The sequence below is a fragment of the Manihot esculenta genome, chromosome 3 (assembly GCF_001659605.2).
Source record: "Manihot esculenta cultivar AM560-2 chromosome 3, M.esculenta_v8, whole genome shotgun sequence".
NCBI lineage: Eukaryota > Viridiplantae > Streptophyta > Magnoliopsida > Malpighiales > Euphorbiaceae > Manihot > Manihot esculenta.
The window spans coordinates 4,718,097-4,733,281 of NC_035163.2; the positions used below are offsets into that span (position 1 = coordinate 4,718,097).

Below are 15,185 nucleotides of genomic sequence, written 5' to 3' on the forward strand. Positions count from 1 at the left end.
TTAAAATATTTAATTTTATAAAATATAAAGATATTTTAAATGAGTATTTTTGAAATTGAGATGAAGTAATAGTTTTTTAAAATATTTTATTCAATCAAAGAATAATTTTAATATAAATAAATAAATTCTAATTAAAGGTTTCGCACTTATCACTTCTTATTCGTTGTTAATATTTTTTTTATTTATCTAAAATTAAATATTAGTCTCATAATTTTTATTTATTTATTTATATAAATAAAAATTATAAAATAAAGATAATAATTATTAAATTTAGATAGGATCTAACCAACTTTTATTTAAAATGAGATTCAATACGATCAAAAGGAAAATTAGATTAACTTTAAAAACATTACATTATCTTTCTGAAAAATAAAATATTTTTAAATTTTAATAATTTTATTAATCTCATAATTATTTGTATATTAACATTCTTTATTTTTTTTATTATAAAATTAAGAAAATATATAATATTAATTTATTATATTTTTTAAATTTATATGTGAAAACAATTATAAATGTATGAGAGAATAATACATTTGGCAAAAAGAAAATCATAACATGAGGTGAAAAAAAGGACAATAAGCATGGAATTGGATTGGAGGAGGAGAAGGAAGGAAGCATGGAAGATGGGTGGAGATGCTTTAATTTACCCTTCTTCTTTTGACACCTGTCCATCTCTCTCACCCCCTTTACATGGTCTCCTTCCAATTTTTTTTTTTAAATTTACTATTTAATCTTTTTATTATAAAAAATTTATTAATTAATGATTCAATTTTAAAAAATATATTAAAATAATATAATATTTTAATAATTTATTAAATAATTTTTTTTATTAATTTTAATCATTAAATACAATAAAAAATTTAAAATATTGTAAAATTAAGAAATGTAAAAAATATTTAACTATTAAAATTAATAAAAATTTAATTAATGAATTTTAAAAAATTTCACATGCATTTTAATATATTTTTTTAAATTTATCAATTAATTAATTAATTTATCAATATAAGGAATAAATAATAATTTTTTTTTTTTTTTTTATAATCTTCGTCTTCTTTTCCGTTCCGAAGTATAATTTTATTTCTGCTCCACTTCCTTTCTGAATACCCAGATATATTTTTATTCAAATATAAATATAATAATGCAAGAATCAAGAAACCAAGTCTTTAGTGATCACACTTTGAGTTTGAGGTAATTTTTAAATTTGTAAGCATACTTTTCTATGAATTTTTTTCTTTCTTGATTCTTTTTATGATCTTTCCATGGCTTTCAGATTTTAGAAAGGGAGGCAATCTTTGGTTCTGAAGGAAAAGAAAGAAGATAAAGAGAGGAAAGCTTTCTTACAGTTGACAACAGTATTAGGTAGTGACTTCCTTTGTTTTCTTTGTAGATTCATTGTGATAATTATTAGAAAGAGACACAGAAGGAAAGATTGAGAGGGAGAGTGAATTTACAAGAGGCTGAGATGATTTGCCTCAGATCCAGGTAACTCAACAAAACATGTGAAAATTAGTGCTATCTTTTTTTAGGGTTTCCCAGTGATTCTTGGGACTTCAGCTTTTCTAGGTTCTTTTCATGACTCCCTTTTTTTCTTCTCTTTCTTGTGTTTCAAGATAATGGGTTGGTTTTCTGTTCATATATTTTTCAAATTTTGTTCTATTTTTTGTGGATTTAAAGTTACTTTCTGACTGTTTCTCTTTCACCCAGTTGATGGAAGTAGATGGAGAAGAGTCTGGAGAAGAAGGAGCTGATAAAGCCTAAGTAGGTCCCTAGACTTTATTACTTATTAAGGCCGTAATTTCCATAAATGGAAGTCGGTTCTGTTCTTGTTGTTGACTAGATCTGACTATCCATTTTCCTTTCACCACCTTTTGGGATTTTGCTTACCCAAATCTTGAATCTTCCCAATTTAGTAATTATGAGTTTTCTTTAACTTTTATCCTAGGGAATGGAAAATCGTCATCTAAATCTCGCTGTTCACATTCCAAAATCATTCTTGATGAGAGGAGTTGATCATTTAGTTGAACAATGACAGGCTGTTTGATTTTAGACAGTTCAGAGGGTATCTTTTTGTACTGCTCAAATAAGGATTTTGATGGAGGATATGTCTCCAACAGTTGCAGTGCCATTTAGATTAGGCAATTCAGTCTGTGAAAACTCAACCATAGATACCCATTTGGATATCACAAGACTTAAGTTGATGGCAGATGCTGCTGGGTTGTTATCTGATTCTGTAATGGAGGTTTCTACGGTTGGGGATAAGGGTTGTCATTATGGTGAGTTAGATAATGAAGTTAGTGATACAGCAGTTGCAGTTGTGGAAGAGGACAAGAGGGGAGGAGTCCCTTTGTTGGATATGATCTCGCATAATAAAAGCAACTGGTTGGTTAGTAATGATGTAATAAACCGAGAAAGTGAAGATGATGGTACATTTTCCTTGGAGGGTGATCATATTTTTGATAGCTCATGTTCTCTTTCAGTGGCTAGTGAAACTAGCAGTTTGTGCGGAGAGGATTTCATTGGTTTTGATGCCATATCTGAGATAGGAACACTGAGTTCTGTGGATATTGGGAAGAGCATTTGCAATGTTGACATTATTGCTAATGCTGCCAATTTGGAGTCAAATGTTGAGTCGGAGGTTGTGAGAGATTCGGTTTCAGTTGCAATGAGCCTTGAGGAAGAGATTCGGGATGCATCTGACCCAAATCCATCTGCAGTTGTACTTCAGTTGGCTCTGGGAAAAGGAGCGAGCAGAACAGTCTCACGTAGTGTTTTTGAGGTGGATTGCGTGCCCCTTTGGGGAGTTACATCTATATGTGGAAGGAGACCTGAGATGGAAGATGCAGTTGCAATTAGGCCACATTTTCTGAAAATTCCTATTCAAATGCTAATTGGTGACCAGGTGATTGATGGTATGAGCAAGTATATAACTCACCAGACTGCTCATTTCTTTGGGGTCTATGATGGTCATGGAGGTTCACAGGTGAAGTTTATTTTTTCTTTCTTATTAGTTTCTTCTTATCAACAAATCATGAATAAATTTTGCTTTTGCATGTGACCTTGAATGATTTGTCCTTTGCTCAGGTTGCAAATTATTGTCGTGATCGTATCCATTCCTCATTGGCTGAAGAGAGAGAATTCATTAAGAACGACTTGAGTGATGGAAGTATAAAACATAGTTGCCAAGAGCAGTGGAAGAAAATATTCACCAATTGTTTTGTTAAGGTAGATGCTGAAGTTGGAGGAAAAGGAAGTGCCAAACCAGTTGCCCCCGAAACTGTTGGTTCAACTGCTGTTGTTGCCATTATTTGTTCATCCCACATTATAGTAGCAAACTGTGGAGACTCACGAGCAGTTTTATGTCGTGGGAAAGAACCTATGGCTTTATCAGTGGACCATAAAGTAAGAGGCCATCAAAACTGTAAAGCCTGCTTCTTCTGTTAACAATTGACTAAGGAAGCTAGTGGTCGCATGTTTAATCTTGTTTTTTTTTTCCAGCCAAATCGAGAAGATGAATATGCAAGAATAGAAGCAGCTGGCGGCAAGGTTATACAATGGAATGGGCATCGTGTCTTTGGTGTTCTTGCAATGTCAAGGTCAATTGGTACGTGTTCTATACCATTGTCCTGGTATTCATTTTTTTCCTTCCCCATTTTTACTACAGCATCATCAACATCAATTACCAGGATTGTTTTATTTGTGATGGGGAAATGAATGTATGCTTTCTGCACTCTACTGTTCCTTGTATATATATGAAGTTTTTACAGATATAGTGCAAGAATTCTTTAACTCTAATATAACTCTTTAAAAATATGCATGGAAAGTGTTTGTTTAGTGAAATGTTATACCTTGCAAAATGTAATTGTGAATCTGCCTTTCTTATCAAGTGATATAGATTATAGAGCTGATTGTTCTGACCCTCCTCTCTTTTGAAACAACGCAAGCAATGAACATGTCATTTATGTTTTTTGAAAACCACTCTTTTGTGATGCCTGTGTCTGTATTGTCAAATATATACAATAGACGATCAGCTGATCTTCATCATGCGGGTAACATATTTCTCTAGTTTGCTCATCAGAATATATGTCACTGCATTTGTTGACATATTCTGTTATGGAATTGTTTTGATTATTTAGCGTTTGATTGCGATTAATGAAGTGGATCATATAGTTAAACTTTTAAAAACACACCTTACTGGATGCAGGGGATAGATACTTGAAACCATGGATTATTCCAGAACCAGAAGTTATGTTTATTCCTCGGGCAAAAGAAGATGAATGTCTGATTCTGGCTAGTGATGGTCTGTGGGACGTCATGTCAAATGAAGAGGCATGTGATCTGGCTCGGAGACGAATTCTCGTCTGGTATAAAAAGAATGGTACTGCACCTACCTCCTCAAGGGGTGAGGGAGTTGATCCTGCAGCTCAGGCAGCAGCTGAGTACCTCGCAAACCGAGCTGTTCAAAAAGGAAGCAAAGACAACATCACCGTAATCGTTGTGGATCTGAAAGCTCAAAGGAAGCTCAAAAGCAAAACATGACAGTTTCTTTACATTTTCTTTGTTGCAGCTCTTCAATTAGTTAAATTCCACGCGGCGCGATAGAATTCTGCCCGTCTGTTTTTCATATGGGCGTTACGACTACTCGTACGTACTATATAACGTGCGCCACCCTAGAACTCATTCATTGATTTGAAGGGTTCAGACCATCCCTATGTAAATGTTTTAGCTATTTGTTTTAGGGATTAGGAGATGACATGATTCACATTATGAGTAGATGTATTCATTGTGCCTCCGAGTTTAAAAAGGGGCTCTGTGAGGTAATGACTTCATATTATTTTAATTGCATGGTTCTTGTAAAGGAAATATCACATCAGTTCCTTTTAAGTTCTTGTTTACAAGTTACTGCTATGATTTATTGAACTTAAGCCTCTGGCAATTGACCGGAATCGTATAAGAAGTAGAATAGGGATGAGTAATAGGGCAAGGCTGATATTGTTTTTCAACGGCAGACGATAGCTGTGAAATGCCTATAGACTTAGAATTGCAATGAATTCAGCAAAAATACAAAGAACAAAGAGTGGATGCCCAATGTACATGCTCACTAGCAATGAATTCAGCAAAAAATACAAAGAACAAAGATGAAGTTGTTCCTTGGTTCATGCATGAACTCGACTACGAGCATATGCAAACTTGAGGTTGGAGTATAATGCAGGAGAAGGATTAAACAGTTGAACCATTTAGAGAACAAACTTAAAATCCATAAGGATTTTGTTGCGATCGAGTATCGTAAAAGCTAATGGGTCTACAATGAAATACAAGTTTTGTTTTGGCAGCTTGTTTCAAAGAACACAAAAACTTCCTGGTAGGAAACTGCAGCCTTAGTATTTCCTGTGTGCTAATTCTTTCACAGCTTCGGCTAGTTGCTTCTCGTTCTGGATGCTCTGAACCCATTTTGCATTAATGTTGACCCACTCAATGCTCTGCTTCAAGGTTCTAACAATAGAAGGAGTCGTGCGGCTCGCAAAGAACTCCTCTACTTCCTTAGCCTTCTCAAATGAAGCAAGCTGCAGGAAGAGGACAATGTTAGAAGGAAAAACATTACTAATGATTTCTAGTGTATTTGCAGGAGGCTAAACACTGCGTTGGAAAAAGCAAAAGCAGATGTCAATAACTCAAGAAGCCAATAAAAACAGAGAAAAGAAAGGAAGCTAACCGGTGAGACAATTTCACTGATGAAGCGAGTTATTAAAACTCCAGAACCCCAGACTTTTGAAATGTGATCCCAATTATCCTGTATTCCAATAATTTAAATGCTTCAATTTTGTTCCTCGGTTCAACTTAAATATTAAAACATGAAAGAAAGAAGAAAGAAGAACAAAGTGAAAGCAAACAAACTGATATTCGTAACTTTGAGAACAATTTATGCTTTTATAGGAATTACCTTCAGCCATGTCCAAGCTGTTTCCTGTCCTTCCTTAGAAACAGCAAGTCCATAAACAGCATCTTGACTTCGAACCTAGATCAAGTGAGAAATAAAAATAGGATCAATATGCTTCAACAGACTATCAATTTAAATGTTATCATTGAAATCAATAAGGTGAATATACAAAATTCTGTTCTACCTCAGAAGACAACAAAAAGTTAAGAACTTCAAGAACTATATTGGGGTCTGGACAAGATGCCAATGAACCTGTCCAAGCATAAATATATGGATAAACAATTACAACAAATTCATTAGATTCATATATTATAACAAAGTTCATAAGAGATTTATCAGTACCCAGAATGCGAGTTTTCTCCTGGCTTAGATCAGTCTCCCTATAGATTCTCAGGAGAGATTCATAATCCAATCTATTTGAAGAGCTGACTCTCTGCATTAGTGCCACATATGCTGCCTGCAACCATTATCCATGACATTATGGGTTCATAAGTAGACGAACACTGATATTTAATAGAATACTGCTTAACAACCTTTCTTATATCTGGTGGAAGGAGTGGTGTATTTCTGTCATCTACAAATGCATGAAACCTCCTATTTGCTTCATTTAATGTCAGATCATGTCCAAGCTTAGCAAGTGCAACAAGAATTTCTCCTCGCAACATTGAATCCAGATGGCTTTCACCTTCTTTAGGGTCCCAACCAAGCCTACTGTAGATAATATTCAAACAATGGAATGGGATAGAAGATGCAAGTGTTAAAACAGAAACAGCCTGTTTGGTATTATAGTTCACTTTCTAAAAAGCACCTTTCTAGATGCCTTTGAAAAAATATATATTAGTCATTTTGGATTCTTATGACTAAAACAAGTTAAATTTAACTTCAAATCAACTTTTAGTAGCTTCTAAGTGGGTGGTGGTGTTTTTCAATAATAGCTACAACAACAATACTAAGAAGATCCAAAACAACATGATATTTTTGAAAAGCTTGCTTTTTGAAAATAGGAAAATTGGGAATTCTTGCTAAACTTGGTCTTGCATATGCCTGATAAATCTTTACTCATGAAGGTCTGGTATAACTTAATATTTTGCTACCTTACCTCCAGTCCTAATCCTATGGCAATTTTGTAAACCCTATTTCTGATTTCTTGCCTGCAACTTAAATGCAATAAATGCCTGCGTTTACTTGCACTTTTTTTGAGAAAACCCAGCATCATATTTTACAAGTATGCCACATGGCATATTACAAAATTCTTAAGAGCAAGAGACACAGAACCTTATACTGTACTTAAAATAGAAATGACGCAACTTAATATAATATCATCTTTAATAATAATAATAATGGAATATTACTTTATAGTCCTTGTAATTTAGTGAAACTAACTATTTGATCCCTATATTTCCAGAAATACATTAATTAGTCCCTGACTGTTCAAACCGTTAACTATTTAGTCCCTTATGTAAATTGCAAGGACTAAATAATTGTTAATTTGAAATTGCAAGGACTAAATGGTTATGATTTTGAAATTACTGAGACTGAATAATTGTAACTTTGAAATTGCAGAGAGTGGATAGTTATGCTTTAAAATTACAGAGGTTAATTAAAAAGAAGGGCATTTTAGTCATTTCAAACATTATTAACATCTTTAATAAAGAGTCTAAATAGTTAACAGTTTGAAGAGACAGACTAGATAGTTAACAATCTGAAAATATAGGGACTATTTAGTGTATTTTTGAAAATAGGACCAAGTAGTTTTACTAAACCACAGGGACTAAACAGTTGACTTCCCTAATAATAATAATCAGAATCAGAATGTGCTAAATATTGATATCAAGATAACTTACTCTGCAGAATATTGAAAAAGATCAATAAAAAATTGGTTAATGTAATCCAATAATTCAGGGGTTGAATCTGCTGCAATCCTTGTAACTTTATAACTTATCTGTGAACAGTGAAGTAGAATTAGGATTAATTAAATAATATCTGAAATAAAACTGCAAATAAGATAGAGGTGAACATTACCGTAATCAAGTTAGAGACCACAGTATACTCAAGTTCCTTCCTGTAAGCACCCATCAGAGTGAGCAACGAGGTCAAAGACTGGTGACGAGCCATACAGAGGGCAAATGAATCATCCAAAATGCCTGTCAAAGGTACAAGACAATGTTAACTTGTCTTCTTAAAAATCGTAGAGCCAAGTGAATGGAAGCAAATCATCTACCTACCAAATCTGTCTGTTTCAGTCAGATATTTCTTCTCAATGGCGTATCTAAGTCTCGCTGCAAGATCCTCATCATATTTTACCCTATAGAAACCAGTCTGATGTACATTAAGTTTTATCCAAGAACTTCCAATCTCCACAAGACAATCCTTAGCATCAAGAGTTCCAGATTTTGTTTGTAATAAGAAGTTCTTCTTCACATCATATGAGCCGCAACATAATGTTAATGGGACAATCCACTGTCCATCCCCATAGGAACCACTTAACAAGAATTGTGACTGCCATTTATTACATTAACTTGTAAGAGTATAGTAAATTATCATGAAACTGGAACATATATAAATGTCAGAGATAACTATAAATTCAAATTAGAAGATGTAATTTCAAAGCTTAAATAGATTACATATTACACATTGAAAGAAAGATGGATATGCCCAGCAGAAAAAAGACCTGTTCAAATTCCAATTTCTGATCTTTGAGTTTGAGAGATACAACAGGATATCCCTTTTGCCTTGTCCATGAATTCATTAGCTTGTTCACAGGCTCACCAGATCCCTCCTCAAGCACAGTCCATAAATCTTCTGTCTTTGCATTTGAATAAGCATATTTTTTGATGTATGAAGCAAGAGAGCTCTGATATTATATGGTCAAGTGTAAAATTTCACAAAAAGCGGTAACTTATAAAGTGACAAAGGAAAGATTAATCTTAAAAGAACAATAAGAGAACATACTATGGCAGTTGCAATATAATAATTTCTCAACAAGAAATCTATGACTAAGCAAGTCAAAATCATGAGTGGATTTACTAATAATTAGTTATTATGAAGGAAGTTTATGTCAGAATCTGTACTTCATAGCATGTGATTCCCAACCACATAAATCCAGGAGATTATTGATTAGAAAAGCAACTAACGGTTGTACTCTTCTAAGCAACATCATGCATAAAACAGAAAAGGTAATCTCAATTTAATTCCAGATATTAACAGAGATCAGCACATAATTTTGACAGCTCTATCTCTATGAGTTCATTAATATATGTAAATATGATGTTATATAAAAGGTTACCGTAATCGTGAAGAAATTTTGCCACTGATGAATTAAAGCACAAACCTGAAAGCATTCAGCACCAAGATAGCTTTGCAGCATTCGGATAACACTAGCACCTTTGCTATAGCTTATATCATCAAATATTTCATCAATCTCAGAAGCATGATTTATCTCAACCTGTAAAGAAAAATTTAATTCTAACAAAATATGCTATAAATAAATGAACTTCTGTTTATGTAAGAAAATAACATGTAATGCGGACATTACCTCGATGGGATGTGATTCTTCAAGGCTATCAAGCGTCAGACCATCAGTAGTTTCATCAAGGAATTGAGTCCATATGTTCCATTCTGGAAACAAGCTATCAGCTGCTAGATAGCTCACCTGCACAAATAAAATTCATGAGGACTGTTAAACGAAATCCCCTGAACAAGTGCAAAAGTAGACATGATAATCAAACAATATACCCATGTTGCGAAACCCTCATTAAGCCATAAATGTGTCCACCATTCCATTGTTACAAGATTGCCAAACCACTGATGTGCAAGCTCATGCGCAACAACAGTAACAATCTTAACAGCAGCAAACAAATATTAGTAAATTATGCATCCTTTATTGTCAATCATACAAATCGGAAAGTCAACTGTGGTGGTCAAAACCAGCACTTAGGAAATGCACATACACTCTGCTTGTTAGCTGCAGCAGAATGCTTCTCATCAAAGAGCAGAAGAGTCTCACGATAAGTAACTAAGCCATAATTCTCCATTGCCCCAGCAGCAAAGTCTAGGATTGTCACCATATCCAACTTGGGAAGAGGATATTGAACAGAAAAATATCTGCAAAATGTGAATGTAAATGATAAAAAATGTCAAGTAAATTGCACATGAAGTAATACTAAAAATGTGTATGGATTTGCATCCGTCTGCTTCAAACTGCATGACAGTGGGAAGTGATCAATGTCTGTGCAAATAACTGAAAATAAAACATACTCTTTGTATAACTCAAGCGTCTTCACAGCCACATTCAATGCAAAGTTCCCTTGATTTGCCTTCCCAATTTGACAATACACTCGAACTTTGATACCTGTGTAGATTTGGCAAGAACACACAACATCAAGAACATATGTCATACTCTGATTAACAAACAGTCAATGGGTGCATAATAATACCGTCAGATGTGTGATCTTCAACATAATCAAGCAAACCAACGACAATAGCTACCAAATAAGTAGACATGATAGGTGTTTCCTGATATGAAACAGTCTTCAGAGGTCCGTCCACCTTCTCCTCAACAACTGGCATATTTGAGAGAGCCACCAATTCAGATGGCACATCCAAAGTTATCTTGAATATAGCCTGCAAAACCAACAGCCAATGCATTAGGTCAAATATTTGCATTTAATTGGACACCATTGTAAACTATAAGAGGCACCTTACAGTCCTTACTAACAATAATAATAATCAGAAAATGCAAAAGAGAAATACAAAAGCAATAACTCAATCCTGAGACAGACCTTGCAAGCGGGCTCGTCCCAACATGGAAAGCATCTCCTAGCATCCGCTGCCTCAAACTGAGTAACTGCCATATTCTTCTTCTCACCCTGAAGCTCATAAGTACTGAAAAGGAAAGAAAAAACCGGAAACTAAAGTAAAACTTTAAAATTGAACCAGTAGGATTCTGGAATTTAACAAGTTATCATACCTTCTATAGAATCCTTTCATTTTATCATTCAAAACTCCGTCGAACTGAATGGCGAGAACTCCCACCCCAATTGGAAGTGCCTCAGCGAACTCCAACACCAGAATTGCATCTGCTTCCACCAATTCAACTTTCAAGGGCTGAAACACCTGATTGAAAACCAGAGTTCGTTTCAGTTGGCCAAAATTTCAAATCTTAAGTAAAAGCTTCGAGTTATTTAAATCGAGCAAATACCTTAGAGGAAGTGAAGCAAATGGAGCCGGAGTTGATGGAGAGTTCAGCGGCGTTTAGGACAATGAATTTGGTATCGGCAACAATTTCGAGGTCGACAGACACAGAGCCGGTGAATGTGCAGGCGGAAAGGTCAGGTTTCAGGCGAATGTCGTAGCGTTTAGGCACGGCGAATTCTGGGAGGCGGGCTTTGCCTTTGAATTGATCCATTGGAGAGTTTGATGAAAGTCTAACGGCAGTCAGATCAGACGAGTGCCGGAGATGACAGGCAAATTTATAGTCATGGTGGGAAACTACGCTTCAGTTTAAGCTCTACTCTAATGTGGCCACCTTAGAGCGCGAGGTAAGTTAAAATAAAATATTAAATTAAAACGAAATTCACCGATGTATTATTCTACTTTGAAATTTAAATTTATTTGTTTAGCTTCAACCATCCACCCCAACACTATATAATAAATTTTTTAATATTAATAATAAATATATTAATTATTAATAGTTAATATTAAATTAATTTTTTTTTAAAAACAGTTATTAATTAAAAAAATAAAAAATAAATTTTAAAAATTAAAACAAATAAAAAACAAAAGTAAAAAAAAATTCAAAACTAATAAAGTAATTTTAATATAAATAATTTGAAGTGAAATTATTCTTATAAATTTTTTAAATATTTAATAAAATTTATTTTTAATTCAAAATCAATTTTCTTACCATCTCAAAAGTTAGCTTGATTATCTATAACTCTACAAAAAGAACATATTACTTCTCTTTGTCAAAATCGATTTGAAATTCAACACATTCTCCCGTCAATATAATTAATTTATGAAAGATTCAATATCTATAGAAGATTTTGATATCATATTAATGATCTCAAATTCAAAAAAAGGTAGGGTTTTGGTGTGAATAAGTAAATTTGCTATGAATTATTCACGTCTTTCTCTTTTCTTCATTTTTCTTTTATCTTCTACTGACGTATAACCGTCATCTTACTAGTGTCTTTTGGCACTATCACACAAAACCGTACTTATGGAATACTTATCTGTTCACTATTGTCAAGCGGTTATTTAATTTCTTTTCAATGCTCATGCTAATAGAGTCGTGGCGTAGTTGGATTTACTCTCCTACCCCATCACATCAGATGGACTGAGTTCCTTCTTGATGAGTCCGAATCCCGGTCAGCTTGGTCTGCTTCAACCGTACACTGGATTGGGTACTAATGGATCAGTTTGCATAATGGGCTCTAATAAATTTTAGGTCTAACTCTCCTATAAGGACTCGACTACAGCCTGAATGCCTGTAACCCGCAACAATCACATATCAAATCTCGACTTTCACAATTTTTACATTATTAATTTTATAAAACATAAAAAATTTAAAAAATATATATATATATATTTTAAAAATTAATCATACCAAACAGGGTATAATGATATCAACACTATCATATGCAAGAATACCTCTCAAATTTCAGCGAAAACAGTTTACAATGGCATTAACATTGATAAAAGTTAAAGGCAAATCATTATTTCATATGGATTATTTTTAAAGAAATTTGAGTTTACGCATGGACAACTTTACATTGTTCTCTCAAGAGTGATAAGTAGGAAAGATTAAATATGTTACAAATGAAAGCTATAAATATAATATAAAGAAATTTTTCGTGATTTAATTTAAGATATTACTAGATATATTTTTCATTAAATTATTATGTATTACTATTTATTTTAATCATATTATATTTCAACTAATTTTAAATTAATTTAAATAAACTTTAAAATATATTTTATTTTACTGTGATTCATCACAACGCACCAATACTAACATTCAGTAAACTAAAATAGAAATTAACTCGAGCATCATTTGAATTTTAAAAATTTAAGTTGTTTAATTAATGCATTTTGACTTATAAGGAATTTAATTTATTTATATTAAAATTATTTGCAGAATTGATAGCTAAACAGAGAATTTTTGACAAGTTCGGTGATTTAAAGTTTCATCGTAAATTTAAAAGTTAAGCTTTCGACGGTAGATTAGACGGTCAAAAGACCGCATTCAAAGACAGGTTGGATGGTTGAACTTGAATGATTATGTAATATATTCCGCAACCAACAACCTTAAAAAGCAATCAAACTCAATAACTTAAAATATATATTTACAACTCAAAACATAATAAATCACTTAGAACTAACTTAAACTTCAATATGTATTATCAAAATAGAAAATCACCCATTATCTCAAATCTACAAACTTAAACCTCAAACTTTGCATGTAATGGAAGTATTTTAAAACAGTTTTCAAATCTTTTTAGGATTCCAAATCGATGAGAAAGTAAGAGCGTTAACTTACATCTTCGAAGAAAACACAACCATAGCAAGAGGGGATTTAAAGAAGAGAAAGGGATGAGCTCTAAAGGATTCTAAAAGCTAAATCTCGAAACTTAAGCTTGATTTTTCAAAATGAAGGTAAAAATTCATGAAAAAACTACTTAAATAAAAAATTGTGAAGAAAAGAGACATGAGACTCATTTCTGCTCGAAATGGAGAAAAACCTTTATCAAGTTGAAAACTCTTTTATAGATAGATCTATCAGTCAATTGATTGCTAAACTTGGAAGATTCAACGGCCAAGCACTAATTTAAAAAAAAAAAACACTTGAAATTCTTTTTGTAAAAACTCATTTTACTCTTTTAAAGTTTCTGATTCCAAAATTCCGAATTTCAACCGAAATTTCATCATAAAGTTGGAATAGTGACACTGTAGTTTAGCAACGTATTACAGAACTACTATAGAATTAGTGAATTTTTAAAAAATTCACTAGTTAATATTTATTTCAAAATCACTCTATTAATATTTTTTATTTTTACAAAATAAAATTGATATTCTTGAGTTTTTAAAAAATTTACTAGTTTGTATTTATATTAAAATATTTTTATATTTTATAAAATCAAATTATTTATAAAATTTATCAAATAAATTATTAGTGATCTTATTTTATTTTAAATTAAAAAAATTAAATAATATGAATATTTAAAATTATAGAAATTAAATAATATGTATAATTAAAATTATATTGATTAAAGAATATAAATATTTAAGGCAGATTAATAAATTTTTTATCAGAAAGACTAAAAAATATTTTATAAAATATAAGAATATTTTAATTAAATAATTTTTATATAAAAATAAATTAATGAATTTCTTAAAAGTTAAGGGATTTAATAGTAACTTTTTTTATTTATTTAAAATTAATAAAAATTACCTAAATACTTCTAAATAACTTAAAAATTTTCAAGAGCCTATAGTTCTTCTAGCCCCAACTTGTACTTTCTTGATAAAATAGTTAGGTTAGATGCTAAACATTAATAATAAAAAAAAGTTAGAACTTAGACTTTTTATATAAAATGCGAAAACCAAATTATATATTTCTCTTATTTTTAAATAATATAATTTATATCATGAAGTATTGTAAAAATGACAACTACTTTATAATTCTTATATTTATTATACATATTTTGTTATATAATTTCTGAATCGATAAAAAAAAATTATACTTTAGTGTATATTTTGTATTATTTTTACTTTAATATTTTTAACTGTTTAAATTTTTTTACATTATTATTTTACTAACATTTAATTTTATGTCGATTGTACTCATAGGCTTAGTTTGATGGCAAGTACATCTGACTAAATTTGAGAGATTTCAGGTTCTATTTCCCCGATCCCCATTCCCCATTTCAAAAAAAAAAATTATGTCGGTATATTTTTAATGATTATCAATATTTAATTTTATATCGGTTTATTTTTAATAATTATTGATATTGCACAATAATCGTCTAAAATAAGTCATGTGTTGTCACCACAAAATAGATTCACAGTAATAAGGATCTGATAAATGAGTAATGCGATCTCTCCCGACGAAAGAAAGACCCTGATACCTTAACACCTAGTTTCTCATCAAGTCTCACCCTCCCTTAGATAGGTCGAGTCTCAGCATACGGTTACTGTTAGCAGGCACAATCCAGTGAGCTTCCGTTATGCATGTAATCACAGAATT

At 32.0% G+C, this 15,185-nt stretch overlaps 2 protein-coding genes across 4 annotated transcripts; one reads left to right on the plus strand and one right to left on the minus strand.

Annotated features, from left to right (window-relative positions):
- The first annotated feature begins 1,051 nt into the window (after positions 1-1,051).
- On the plus strand, positions 1,052-4,884 carry LOC110611334 (protein phosphatase 2C 53). Of its 2 annotated transcripts, none has more exons than XM_021751594.2 (7): positions 1,052-1,191; positions 1,274-1,485; positions 1,708-1,761; positions 1,946-2,983; positions 3,085-3,402; positions 3,499-3,604; positions 4,205-4,884. In XM_021751594.2, the coding sequence occupies exons 4-7, from the start codon at positions 2,096-2,098 to the stop codon at positions 4,537-4,539; spliced, it is 1,647 nt and encodes a 548-aa protein (XP_021607286.1). In that variant the 5' UTR covers positions 1,052-1,191; positions 1,274-1,485; positions 1,708-1,761; positions 1,946-2,095; the 3' UTR covers positions 4,540-4,884. The 2 variants fall into 2 exon arrangements, with proteins under 2 accessions (XP_021607286.1, XP_021607287.1); XM_021751595.2 differs by having other exon boundaries at positions 1,126-1,191; positions 1,274-1,362.
- Positions 4,885-5,078: 194 nt separating this feature from the next.
- On the minus strand, positions 5,079-11,475 carry LOC110611333 (aminopeptidase M1). 2 transcript variants are annotated; one of them, XM_043955343.1, is made up of 19 exons: positions 11,139-11,475; positions 10,908-11,053; positions 10,720-10,822; positions 10,375-10,561; positions 10,196-10,289; positions 9,889-10,042; positions 9,674-9,778; positions 9,474-9,590; positions 9,270-9,383; positions 8,610-8,792; positions 8,164-8,437; positions 7,961-8,082; positions 7,783-7,880; positions 6,472-6,646; positions 6,281-6,395; positions 6,123-6,190; positions 5,942-6,016; positions 5,714-5,791; positions 5,079-5,564 (listed from the first exon to the last, which is right to left on the minus strand). In XM_043955343.1, the coding sequence occupies exons 1-19, from the start codon at positions 11,343-11,345 to the stop codon at positions 5,379-5,381; spliced, it is 2,601 nt and encodes an 866-aa protein (XP_043811278.1). In that variant the 5' UTR covers positions 11,346-11,475; the 3' UTR covers positions 5,079-5,378. The 2 variants fall into 2 exon arrangements, with proteins under 2 accessions (XP_043811278.1, XP_021607285.1); XM_021751593.2 differs by having other exon boundaries at positions 6,472-6,649.
- Positions 11,476-15,185: the final 3,710 nt, after the last annotated feature.